The sequence below is a fragment of the Bombina bombina genome, chromosome 3, assembly GCF_027579735.1.
Source record: "Bombina bombina isolate aBomBom1 chromosome 3, aBomBom1.pri, whole genome shotgun sequence".
Lineage (NCBI taxonomy): Eukaryota > Metazoa > Chordata > Amphibia > Anura > Bombinatoridae > Bombina > Bombina bombina.
This window is the reverse complement of record NC_069501.1, coordinates 651528556-651542208: the sequence shown is the minus strand read 5'-3', so window position 1 is coordinate 651542208 and position 13653 is coordinate 651528556. Positions and strand designations below refer to the sequence as shown.

At 38.4% G+C, this 13653-nt stretch overlaps 1 protein-coding gene across 1 annotated transcript in view; it reads right to left on the bottom strand.

The window, feature by feature from the left end:
- Positions 1-3687: 3687 nt before the first annotated feature.
- The window catches only part of RFLNB (refilin B), a 49547-nt gene continuing 39581 nt past the window's right edge, over positions 3688-13653 (bottom strand). Inside the window, exon 3 of the mRNA XM_053707377.1 lies at positions 3688-5301. Within this exon, the coding sequence (XP_053563352.1) occupies positions 4977-5301 (325 nt within the window). The 3' untranslated portion in view covers positions 3688-4976. The remainder of the gene's footprint in view (positions 5302-13653) is intronic.

Below are 13653 nucleotides of genomic sequence, written 5' to 3'. Positions count from 1 at the left end.
AACACTTCAAGGACCCCTCTTATCTCAGTGCATTTTGACAGTTTGTCACAGACCGTGTTTGTTCATGTTGTGTCGTATAGATAACATTGTGCTCACTCCTGTGGAGTTACCTATGAGTCAGCACTAATTTACTCAAATGCAAGTCTGTCAAAAGAACTGAAATAAGGGGCAGTCTGCAGAGGCTTAGATACAAGGTAATCTCAGAGGTAAAAAGTATATTAATATAACAGTGTTGGTTATGCAAAACTGGGAAATGGGCAATAAAGGGATTATCTTTTTAAACAATAAAAAATCTTTAGTAGACTGACCCTTTAAGCGTTGCACTCAAATGCAATCCAAAATACTGCTGTCATTTTTTCTTAATATTTGAAGTAAAACATTATTATTAATAGTATAGAAAAGAACCACGTGAAAACTGCACTAATTGCACACATAGGCTTAGCGCACGCTCTGCGTACAATTGGATTCGTATAGCAACATGTTTTAAAGTTGATCACCTCTGCTTGTATGTTTAGAGGGGTTATCAGCTTAGTTTGGATGAGGTAGGTGTGGGAATGGAACAGTTGTTATGTGTATTCAGCAAGCACCCCATAACACCACTGACTAAGATGAATATGAATGAGGGTCACTTATTTAGTTATATTAATGCCACTTATGTAAAAATAACTAGTAAAATGGGAAAACACTCCCTCTTCAAGATCAACTACCTACAACTATTATATAATCTTAAAAATAATAATAATAATAATTGAATTATTAAATTGTGTTTCATAAATAGGAGACTAAAAGTCCAAATCTTAAAACATAAGCATATGTTTCCAATGTTACCGTTTTTGGATGCTGGATCAGAATATTATTATGGAATCAACTTTGAAATTTGTCAATGTCAAAATGTACTACTCAACTGAAATTCAGAGTAAATGCTATTGCATTGTCTTTTGATTATGCATTTGCTGATTGAGCACTCTACTGTATTTTATGGTCCTTTAAAAATCATTACAATGTAAACTGAGAGACCACTAGAAACAGGAGACAGCATGTGCATAGACTTACCTGTAGGAAACATTGTGCTAAGTGATCTGTAAGCCGCTACTGATAGGATAGCAACTGTCCTATCACTACCAAGAGCGGCTGCTAAGCCATCATAACCAAGCTACAAAAAGCTGTGTGGTTTAAGCAGTGCAGCAATTTCCAGTAATAGAAACAACTATTATTTCCTACGGTCACTATTATGTGAGACAGTTTTTATGACTATTACGTATGACAAGTAACAGCACTTCCTCATACCCCTTTTTTAGTGGTTATTGTCACCCAATAGCTTTTAGGTATACAAACCTCATTGTTTCTGCCATAGAATGCTAGACACGTGCACTCTCCTGAGCTCATTTAGGTATGCTGTTTAACAAAACATGCCAAGAGAACAAAGCAAATTTGCACAAAGTATAACATTGCTACAAACACTGTTGCAAACTGTTCTGCCATAGAATGCTAAATACTCACTACTGAGATCCTATTAGTCTATGTAGATTTACTCTTTAACAAAAGATGCTAAGGGAACAAAGTAACTTTGCTTTTCGAAGTACAATGGAAAATTGTTTAAAATTGCATACTCCATATAGTTTATTTTACTTTACTGTACCTTTAATCATTGGGCTGAGGATATAGAATGTAATTTGAATATATGGTAGGAAATGTCTCATTAAAGACTACTTAACATGTAAATCAACTATTGAAATCTATCTAATTAAATGTCTGTGGGCTTGTCTAGAAAACCTGTACATTAGTAAATGACCCAGGAATCATTTGATGGAGCATAAGTACTGGGCCAACATTAGCCAGTTCAGGGAGCATCTTCTTAAAAATAGGGAAGTATATTGGACCATTAACTCAACAAGACATTGGTTAATGTATTATTAGGATTAAACACATATAAGACCCTTTGTATTAAGTATTGTAATTTTTGGCTTCTCATTTTTAAATGAAATTTTTGTACACATGATTTTATTTGATTTTATTGTTTTGTTTAAAATGAATATATAAAATGGAAATTGGTTAACCTTTTTTGAGATGTATTGTTTTGCTATGTCCACAAGATGGTGCTATTGCATATGTAATGTATGTCAATTGGTGCCATTCAGGCTATTTAAAAGCAATCACATTCTTCAGAATCTTAGGACCTGATCTAAAGCTCTCTGCTCAGATGCGATGATCTAAAATGATCCTTAAAGGGTCAGTCTACAAAATAATTGTTATTGTTTTTAAAAGATAGATATTCCCTTTATTACCCATTCCCCAGTTTTGCATAACCAACAGTTATATTAATACACTTTTAACCTCTGTGATTACCTTGTATCTAAGCAACTTCTGACAGCCCTCTGATCACATGACATTTTATTTATTATCTATTGACTTGCATTTTAGCCAATTAGTGCTATGTTGTGCTGACTCTTAAATAACTCCACGGGCGTGAGCACAATTTTATCTATATGGCTCACATGAACTAGCAGTCTCCTGTTGTGAAAAGCTAATAAAAAAGCATGTGATAAGAGGCTATAGTGGTTTAGAAATAGGCAGACATTTAGAGGTTTAAATGTTATAAAGTATATTAATATAACAATGTTGGTTGTGCAAAGCTGGGAAATGGGTAGTAAAGTTGTTGTCTATCTTTTTAAACAATAACAATGTTAGTGTAGACTGTCCCTTTAAGGTCACTCACAATGTTCTAGATAGGCAAATATCTAAGTTGCATTCCCAAGAGACAAGGAAGAGACAAGCTCAATGCAATACAGAGCTGCATGACGTGAGAATTTTCTTACATGTACATGTTGTGCTTTGTATTTTATGTTACTTTAGACTTCAGATTTTGTCCTTTAAGTTTTATTACATTTAAGATTTGCGTTTTTCATTTTGTATTTCAATGCATTTAGATTCTGTATACATTGTATTTAAGATTCAAAATTCTGATTATGCTTTGAAAGTTTTAACAAATTAGGATCATACTTTGTAAATGTCTGTGTATCTTTTACAAGCTACATTGCACTTTGTATTTGTTCTATGTAAAATAAAACTTACAGTTTCAGGAGGTAAGAGCAAGAGGGTAGTTCACTGAGATGAACAGGGGAGTTTCCAAGGTTGTGTCTGAATCTCTCACACAATTCTCATATTCTAAGCATTTTACAAGATTTATCTTGCCAGCTGTATGCAGGTGAAGTTTCCTTAAAATTCACAATACACCTATTTAACTGTCAGAAATGTAATGTGGACTAAACTAGAGGCAAATACATGTACAATTGTATTTGCTGCAAACTGAGACATTACATCAGTGTCAAGTGCTCCCCGTTTAACATCACTCTCCCTTGTGAGATTATCTATCCCAGAGAGCTTCATTACTTTCTATTGAAGGAATCTCTCATCTCCCAGGTTTTTCCATTTTTGTTAGAGAATTCAGTGAGTTCAGCCCCTGTGTAGTCTGCACTATAATTACTTTCCAAGCTGGAGAATCTTTGATCATTGGGGCCTTAGACTTGGAGAACCATAACCCTTTTTTCCCTTGGATCCTATAGGATCTTATGTTGCTTTAACTAAATGTAGCCAATTTAATTTATGCCACTACTTGCAAATGTTTTAGAAAATATTACAGTAAAATAACAAAATAGAGCACTTAAAAAATATTGTTCTTTCAGAGTAAACTTTTATATCATTATTCTTTATTTTATTTTCTTGTTTTAAAATGTTTATTAAGAACTGTAGAAAAACAATCATGTGTGAGCAAAATTATACAAATTAACGTATACATAGTTTCATGTTAAAACTCTGCACGCAACAATCTACATTGTTTAAAAGGACAGTAAAGTCAAATTTAAATGTTCATGGTTTAGATTGAGCATGTGATTTAAAATTATATATATATATATATATATATAGTACATAATAATATATATATATATATATATATATATATATATATATACACATATATACAGTGCACATATACAGTGCACATACACTGTATTTCTGTCATAAGAATTGCTACATTCCTTTGTTGAATAGTAAATCATAGGAGCTCAACAGCATGCATGTGTCTTTGGCAATCTAAGGCAGCAATGTTGGCAACAATATGTTATACATTGTTGAAGAGCCTGCTTCCATGTAGTACTCAAGATACGTGCACGCTCCTAAGAGTACATAGGTTTACTCTTAAACAAAGGGTACCAAGAAAATAAAGCATATTTGATAACAGAAGAAACAATTTTTTTTTAACTTGCAAGCTCTGTCTGAATCATGAAATGTTATCTTTGACTTAACTGTCTGTTTAATAATGATATGACCATAGAATTTGTCAGTTTTGAAGTGCTTTATTTCCTATACAAACCGGAAACAGAGGATCAGAAATTATTCCAATGTCAAGTATTACATTTTAATCTCACCCCAGAAATGTCATTTTGTGTGAGTTTTTCCCTAAAACTCTCCTGTAGCATTTTCCCATTTTTGGTCTCAAATCAATCTCAGTAAGGTTATTGTGGAATCCTACTGATGACGGTAAAGTTCTTGTTTTATTTGAGTTTAGTTTTAAAGTCCTAAATCTCCAACTTCATCATTCATATGAAATAACTAATTTGTCATAAATTATGTATTTTTTGTTAAGTATAAGGAAGCATAGTTTGTTTTTTTCTTTGGTGGACATCCATATCTTAATTGCTGTTTCACAAACAATATTTGCCTTACACTAATATAGTTAACATCCAAATCATATAATTCTGTTAGATAATTCAACAATTATTGAATGGTAACTGGTGCAGTCAACCAAATAATTAATTAATGAGCAGGTTAACTTATCGTCATATGGATAACCTTTACATTTTTCACGTCTATACAAGGCTTTTCTTGTTTTGTTACATTTAACTTGCAACTATAATGACCTTTTATAGCTCAAATCAATAATGTTAACAAACAGAATGAGATATATAAATTCAATATTAATCCATGTAGCATTCACCACCTAAGCAATCAGCAGCTTCCAACTCTACACTTGACAGAAAACGCCTCATGAACTTCTTGCAGTTGAAATCCAACGTAGTTGTGTAGACAGTTTTTGTATGTTTTGGATACACAATAGTGGTGCTCATGAACCTCTGAGGCTTATTCTTAGGTTCAAAGTAGACCTCTGCTTTATAGTTGCGCCATGTGCAATTTGGGACACAGATCACTGTTTGTCTGCAGGAGGAGAGGCCCAGTCCGACCGGCATGTAGATATTGTCAATGAAGTGTTTATCAGAGTCATATTTAACTGAGGAGGTGTACCTGAAAAACATAATAGATGGATCATAATTAAATAGAATCCATAAAAGCAGAGAACCCTAGTCAGTTCACAATCTACAGTTATAGGTTTTAATACAACAAGCTTAGTTTTGAGTGTGAATATTAGCAGTGTCAGGCTCGAGCCAACAGGAGGTTGTCACATTATTTAAAGGGACAGTCAACACCAGATTTTTTGTTGTTTAAAAAGATAGATAATCCCTTTATTACCCATTCCCAAGTTTTGCAAAACCATCACTGTTATATTAATACACTTTTTACTTCTGTGACTAACTTGTATCTAAGCATCTTCTGACCGCCCCTAATCACATGACTTTTAGTTATTATCTATTGACTTGCATTTTAGCCAATTAGTGCAGTGTCTGCCACAAGCATGATCACAATGCTATCTATATGGCCTACATGAGCTTGCTCTCCCCTGTTGTGAAAAGTAAATAGAATAGAGGCGACCTTCAAGGGCTTAGAAATTATCATATGTGCCTTACTAGGTTTGCTTTCAACTAGAATACCAAGAGAACAAAGCAAAAATGTTGATAAAAGTAAATTGGAAAGTTGTTTAAAATTACATGCCCTATTTGAAAAATGAAAGGTTTTTTTGGACTTGACTGTCCCTTTAAACACATATCGTCTTGTCATTTAACGGCCATGTAATAGCTATACTGATATGGCTAGTACAGTACAAGTTATACTCTTATATTTAATTGATTTCTTGATGAAAAACATACTTAGTATTTTCTTGAAAAAAAAAAACAATAATTTTGTTAGTCATGAAAAAAGGCAGTCCAGCACCCTTTTCATACTTTTTTGTATTCTAAACCTGCCATCTACCTATTTGCCATTGGATACAGAAGACTGATTTTCATAGATCATGTGAAACAGACCTGGCTAGTTTGTCAAATAATGATATCTAGGTAGCAGCTGCAAAAATGTACATGGACATTAAAAGAATGCTTTTAGTTTTTTAAATTTTAGATTGTGTATTGTTCTGGTTTTATGGAAAAAAAAGATGTTCCACTGTCCACTAATACAGTTGTGGGGATTTTTCTATTCAACCTTTTTAACTAATTGTCCTACAGTTGTGCATATGGATGCCCATTTAGGGCCAGATTACAAATGGTGCACTGTTACGCACAAGTGATAGGGAGTTTATTGCAGGTGTTTGCTCACGTCAGGTTGTTTTGCTCGTATTACAAGTTGAAAGTAAACGTGATCGCTTGAGCACAATCACTATTTATGTTAAAATGATTACCACAACCTCAGAGCTCTGGTTAACTGTTTTGTGAAACAAAAAAAAGTGTCACAACACACATCAAAAATACATTACAAAGTACAGTTACACTCATAATAAGAGCATATATCAATGTGAAAGAGTAACACACAGAGATCTGTGCAAATCCAGATCTTTGTCTGTTGCACTTTCACGTTAATAAATCCGGCACTAAAACAAAATGAATGCCTCTGTCTGCAGCCATATTCTGCATTCTTTCAAAAACGAATCCCAAAATCTTGTCCATGCCTATTTAATGACTGTTGCATGAGATTAACTGGTAGATGTAAGCAAATGTTTGGGAGTTGTTGAGTGGGGAGCTGTTTCTTCTGGCAAGTTAGGTCTGTGCTGTCTTAACGCACTATAGTGGTTTTACAATTACACCTCATAATATATAGCTTAGGTGACTACTTGTCACACTTTTCTTATAGCTAGCGTAGGCCACGTAAACTCTTTCATCATAGACACTACAATACAAAGTCGTCAAGTTATTTTCCCTAGAGAATTGTGGCGTCTGATTAAATTACCTTACTGGAAAGGTGATTACATATGACTACATCTCCTCTCCACTCCCTTGCTTATTTTCCTACTTTAGGTAAAGGGTATATTTCGTGCAATGTTTCAAATCTTGGAAATGGGATTAGAAGAAGAATGTTAATATTCCCTGTATATGATGTTGATCAGTGCTTTCCAAACTGTGTGTCGTGACACATTAGTGTGTCGGCAGCAGTGTGTAGGTGTGTCCCTGCTTCAGCACACATTTTTTAGAATTTTTTTTTTGTTTGGTTTCCGACTTTTATCACATGGTTGACACCTAGTGGGTCACAGATCATCTTAACCTATTGACGCAGCTCAGCGGGAACTGGAACTATTCCCATTGGCGGCTTTGGCAGCACATTGGCTCCTGACTGCAAGTGTAGTCTCCTTAATTGGCTTGTGACTGCATGTGTAGTCAGTGAGTGGGACAGCAGTGTGTTTGCAGCATGGGCAGTAGTCAGACTCGCAGAGCTCTGAGGGTGGCAGCTTAAACGCTGAGCTGAAGTCAGAAGTCAAAGTGATTTTTTTTTGCAGCTAGCTCCCAGTAGTGCATTGCTGCGCTTCTGCTCTTGATATATGGATAGGAAGGGGAAGCTTAAAAATGCTTGATGATGAAATGCAAGTGTCTAATATTCCACCAAATATTCAGAAAATGTGTTCATCCCATCAACCTCATACATCCCATTAAAATAGTAAGTAGCTATTGGTGTTATTAAACCTTTTGTTTAATTCTTGCACATACTTACTGTTACTTGTAAATACATTTTATTATATCATGTATGTGTCCGTATCTCTTAAAACAAGTTAGTTTAACCTCCTGTTTGCTAGTACAACTGAATTACTGTGTCGCAAAATGATGTAGGTCTAAAAAGTTTGTGACAAACATGTAAAGTTTGGAAAGCTCTGATGTAGATGATACCACAGAATTGATATTTTACATTCTATAATTTCTCATTTAAAAAGTGTAAAAATGCAAACAAACGAGAAATCTAAAACCACCAAATATATTTCTCATATGTTTGTGTGTTTATTTGCTTTGGTAAATTTGAGGTATTTTCTACTTATTTAATATCATTATGAAGCCTCATTGTTGCTATAGAAATACATCAATATTTTGTGATAGGTTAAAGGGATATGAAACACAAAAACAGAATTTATGTTTACCTGATAAATTTCTTTCTCCAACGGTGTGTCCGGTCCACGGCGTCATCCTTACTTGTGGGATATTCTCTTCCCCAACAGGAAATGGCAAAGAGCCCAGCAAAGCTGGTCACATGATCCCTCCTAGGCTCCGCCTACCCCAGTCATTCGACCGACGTTAAGGAGGAATATTTGCATAGGAGAAACCATATGGTACCGTGGTGACTGTAGTTAAAGAAAATAAATTATCAGACCTGATTAAAAAACCAGGGCGGGCCGTGGACCGGACACACCGTTGGAGAAAGAAATTTATCAGGTAAACATAAATTCTGTTTTCTCCAACATAGGTGTGTCCGGTCCACGGCGTCATCCTTACTTGTGGGAACCAATACCAAAGCTTTAGGACACGGATGAAGGGAGGGAGCAAATCAGGTCACCTAAATGGAAGGCACCACGGCTTGCAAAACCTTTCTCCCAAAAATAGCCTCAGAAGAAGCAAAAGTATCAAACTTGTAAAATTTGGTAAAAGTGTGCAGTGAAGACCAAGTCGCTGCCCTACATATCTGATCAACAGAAGCCTCGTTCTTGAAGGCCCATGTGGAAGCCACAGCCCTAGTGGAATGAGCTGTGATTCTTTCGGGAGGCTGCCGTCCGGCAGTCTCGTAAGCCAATCTGATGATGCTTTTAATCCAAAAAGAGAGAGAGGTAGAAGTTGCTTTTTGACCTCTCCTTTTACCTGAATAAACAACAAACAAGGAAGATGTTTGTCTAAAATCCTTTGTAGCATCTAAATAGAATTTTAGAGCGCGAACAACATCCAAATTGTGCAACAAACGTTCCTTCTTTGAAACTGGTTTTGGACACAGAGAAGGTACGATAATCTCCTGGTTAATGTTTTTGTTAGAAACAACTTTTGGAAGAAAACCAGGTTTAGTACGTAAAACCACCTTATCTGCATGAAACACCAGATAAGGAGGAGAACACTGCAGAGCAGATAATTCTGAGACTCTTCTAGCAGAAGAAATCGCAACTAAAAACAAAACTTTCCAAGATAATAACTTAATATCAACGGAATGTAAGGGTTCAAACGGAACCCCCTGAAGAACCGAAAGAACTAAATTGAGACTCCAAGGAGGAGTCAAAGGTTTGTAAACAGGCTTGATTCTAACCAGAGCCTGAACAAAGGCTTGAACATCTGGCACAGCTGCCAGCTTTTTGTGAAGTAATACCGACAAGGCAGAAATCTGTCCCTTCAGGGAACTAGCAGATAATCCTTTTTCCAATCCTTCTTGAAGGAAGGATAGAATCCTAGGAATCTTAACCTTGTCCCAAGGGAATCCTTTAGATTCACACCAACAGATATATTTTTTCCAAATTTTGTGGTAAATCTTTCTAGTTACAGGCTTTCTGGCCTGAACAAGAGTATCGATAACAGAATCTGAGAATCCTCGCTTCGATAAAATCAAGCGTTCAATCTCCAAGCAGTCAGCTGGAGTGAAACCAGATTCGGATGTTCGAACGGACCCTGAATAAGAAGGTCTCGTCTCAAAGGTAGCTTCCAAGGTGGAGCCGATGACATATTCACCAGATCTGCATACCAAGTCCTGCGTGGCCACGCAGGAGCTATCAAGATCACCGACGCCCTCTCCTGATTGATCCTGGCTACCAGCCTGGGGATGAGAGGAAATGGCGGGAACACATAAGCTAGTTTGAAGGTCCAAGGTGCTACTAGTGCATCCACTAGAGCCGCCTTGGGATCCCTGGATCTGGCCCCGTAGCAAGGAACTTTGAAGTTCTGACGAGAGGCCATCAGATCCATGTCTGGAATGCCCCACAGGTGAGTGACTTGGGCAAAGATTTCCGGATGGAGTTCCCACTCCCCCGGATGCAATGTCTGACGACTCAGAAAATCCGCTTCCCAATTTTCCACTCCTGGGATGTGGATAGCAGACAGGTGGCAGGAGTGAGACTCCGCCCATAGAATGATTTTGGTCACTTCTTCCATCGCTAGGGAACTCCTTGTTCCCCCCTGATGGTTGATGTACGCAACAGTTGTCATGTTGTCTGATTGAAACCGTATGAACTTGGTCCTCGCTAGCCGAGGCCAGGCCTTGAGAGCATTGAATATCGCTCTCAGTTCCAGAATATTTATCGGTAGAAGAGATTCTTCCCGAGACCAAAGACCCTGAGCTTTCAGGGATCCCCAGACCGCGCCCCAGCCCATCAGACTGGCGTCGGTCGTGACAATGACCCACTCTGGTCTGCGGAACGTCATCCCTTGAGACAGATTGTCCAGGGACAGCCACCAACGGAGTGAGTCTCTGGTCCTCTGATTTACTTGTATCTTCGGAGACAAGTCTGTATAGTCCCCATTCCACTGACTGAGCATGCACAGTTGTAATGGTCTTAGATGAATGCGCGCAAAAGGAACTATGTCCATCGCCGCTACCATCAACCCGATCACTTCCATGCACTGAGCTATGGAAGGAAGAGGAACGGAATGAAGTATCCGACAAGAGTCTAGAAGTTTTGTTTTTCTGGCCTCTGTTAGAAAGATCCTCATTTCTAAAGAGTCTATAATTGTTCCCAAGAAGGGAACCCTTGTTGACGGGGATAGAGAACTCTTTTCCACGTTCACTTTCCAGCCGTGAGATCTGAGAAAGGCCAGGACAATGTCCGTGTGAGCCTTTGCTTGAGGAAGGGACGACGCTTGAATCAGAATGTCGTCCAGGTAAGGTACTACTGCAATGCCCCTTGGTCTTAGCACCGCTAGAAGGGAGCCTAGTACCTTTGTGAAAATCCTTGGAGCAGTGGCTAATCCGAAAGGAAGCGCCACGAACTGGTAATGTTTGTCCAGGAATGCAAACCTTAGGAACCGATGATGTTCCTTGTGGATAGGAATATGTAGATACGCATCCTTTAAATCCACCGTGGTCATGAATTGACCCTCCTGGATGGAAGGAAGAATAGTTCGAATGGTTTCCATCTTGAAAGATGGAATCTTGAGAAACTTGTTTAAGATCTTGAGATCTAAGATTGGTCTGAACGTTCCCTCTTTTTTGGGAACTATGAACAGATTGGAGTAGAACCCCATCCCTTGTTCTCTTAGTGGAACAGGATGAATCACTCCCATTTTTAACAGGTCTTCTACACAATGTAAGAACGCCTGTCTTTTTATGTGGTCTGAAGACAACTGAGACCTGTGGAACCTCCCCCTTGGGGGAAGTCCCTTGAATTCCAGAAGATAACCCTGGGAGACTATTTCTAGCGCCCAAGGATCCAGAACATCTCTTGCCCAAGCCTGAGCGAAGAGAGAGAGTCTGCCCCCCACCAGATCCGGTCCCGGATCGGGGGCCAATATTTCATGCTGTCTTGGTAGCAGTGGCAGGCTTCTTGGCCTGCTTTCCCTTGTTCCAGCCTTGCATTGGTCTCCAAGCTGGCTTGGCTTGAGAAGTATTACCCTCTTGCTTAGAGGACGTAGCACTTTGGGCTGGTCCGTTTTTACGAAAGGGACGAAAATTGGGTCTATTTTTTGCCTTGAAAGGCCGATCCTGAGGAAGGGCGTGGCCCTTACCCCCAGTGATATCCGAGATAATCTCTTTCAAGTCAGGGCCAAACAGCGTTTTCCCCTTGAAAGGAATGTTTAGTAGCTTGTTCTTGGAAGACGCGTCAGCCGACCAAGATTTCAACCAAAGCGCTCTGCGCGCCACAATAGCAAACCCAGAATTCTTAGCCGCTAACCTAGCCAATTGCAAAGTGGCGTCTAGGGTGAAAGAATTAGCCAATTTGAGAGCATTGATTCTGTCCATAATCTCCTCATAAGGAGGAGAATCACTATCGAGCGCCTTTATCAGTTCATCAAACCAGAAACATGCGGCTGTAGTGACAGGGACAATGCATGAAATTGGTTGCAGAAGGTAACCCTGCTGAACAAACATCTTTTTAAGCAAACCTTCTAATTTTTTATCCATAGGATCTTTGAAAGCACAACTATCCTCTATGGGTATAGTGGTGCGTTTGTTTAAAGTAGAAACCGCTCCCTCGACCTTGGGGACTGTCTGCCATAAGTCCTTTCTGGGGTCGACCATAGGAAACAATTTTTTAAATATGGGGGGAGGGACGAAAGGAATACCGGGCCTTTCCCATTCTTTATTAACAATGTCCGCCACCCGCTTGGGTATAGGAAAAGCTTCTGGGAGCTCCGGCACCTCTAGGAACTTGTCCATTTTACATAGTTTCTCTGGGATGACCAACTTTTCACAATCATCCAGAGTGGATAATACCTCCTTAAGCAGAATGCGGAGATGTTCCAACTTAAATTTAAATGCAATTACATCAGGTTCAGCCTGTTGAGAAATGTTCCCTGAATCAGTAATTTCTCCCTCAGACAAAACCTCCCTGGCCCCCTCAGATTGGGTTAGGGGCCCTTCAGAGATATTAATATCAGCGTCGTCATGCTCTTCAGTAACTAAAACAGAGCAGCCACGCTTACGCTGACAAGGGTTCATTTTGGCTAAAATGTTTTTGACAGAATTATCCATTACAGCCGTTAATTGTTGCATAGTAAGCAGTATTGGCGCGCTAGATGTACTAGGGGCCTCCTGAGTGGGCAAGACTCGTGTAGACGAAGGAGGGAATGATGCAGTACCATGCTTACTCCCCTCACTTGAGGAATCATCTTGGGCATCATTGTCATTATCACATAAATCACATTTATTTAAATGAACAGGAATTCTGGCTTCCCCACATTCAGAACACAGTCTATCTGGTAGTTCAGACATGTTAAACAGGCATAAACTTGATAATAAAGTACAAAAAACGTTTTAAAATAAAACCGTTACTGTCACTTTAAATTTTAAACTGAACACACTTTATTACTGCAATTGCGAAAAAACATGAAGGAATTGTACAAAATTCACCAAATTTTCACCACAGTGTCTTAAAGCCTTAAAAGTATTGCACACCAAATTTGGAAGCTTTAACCCTTAAAATAACGGAACCGGAGCCGTTTTAACACTTTAACCCCTTTACAGTCCCTGGTATCTGCTTTGCTGAGACCCAACCAAGCCCAAAGGGGAATACGATACCAAATGACGCCTTCAGAAAGTCTTTTCTAAGTATCAGAGCTCCTCTCACATGCGACTGCATGCCATGCCTCTCAAAAACAAGTGCGCCACACCGGCGCGAAAATGAGGCTCTGCTTATGCTTTGGGAAAGCCCCAGAGAAATAAGGTGTCTAATACAGTGCCTGCCGATATTATAATATCAATAAACCCAGATAAAATGATTCCTCAAAGCTAAATATGTTTTAAAACTTAATCGATTTAGCCCAGAAAAAGTCTACAATCTTAATAAGCCCTTGTGAAGCCCTTATTTACCATCGTAATAAACAT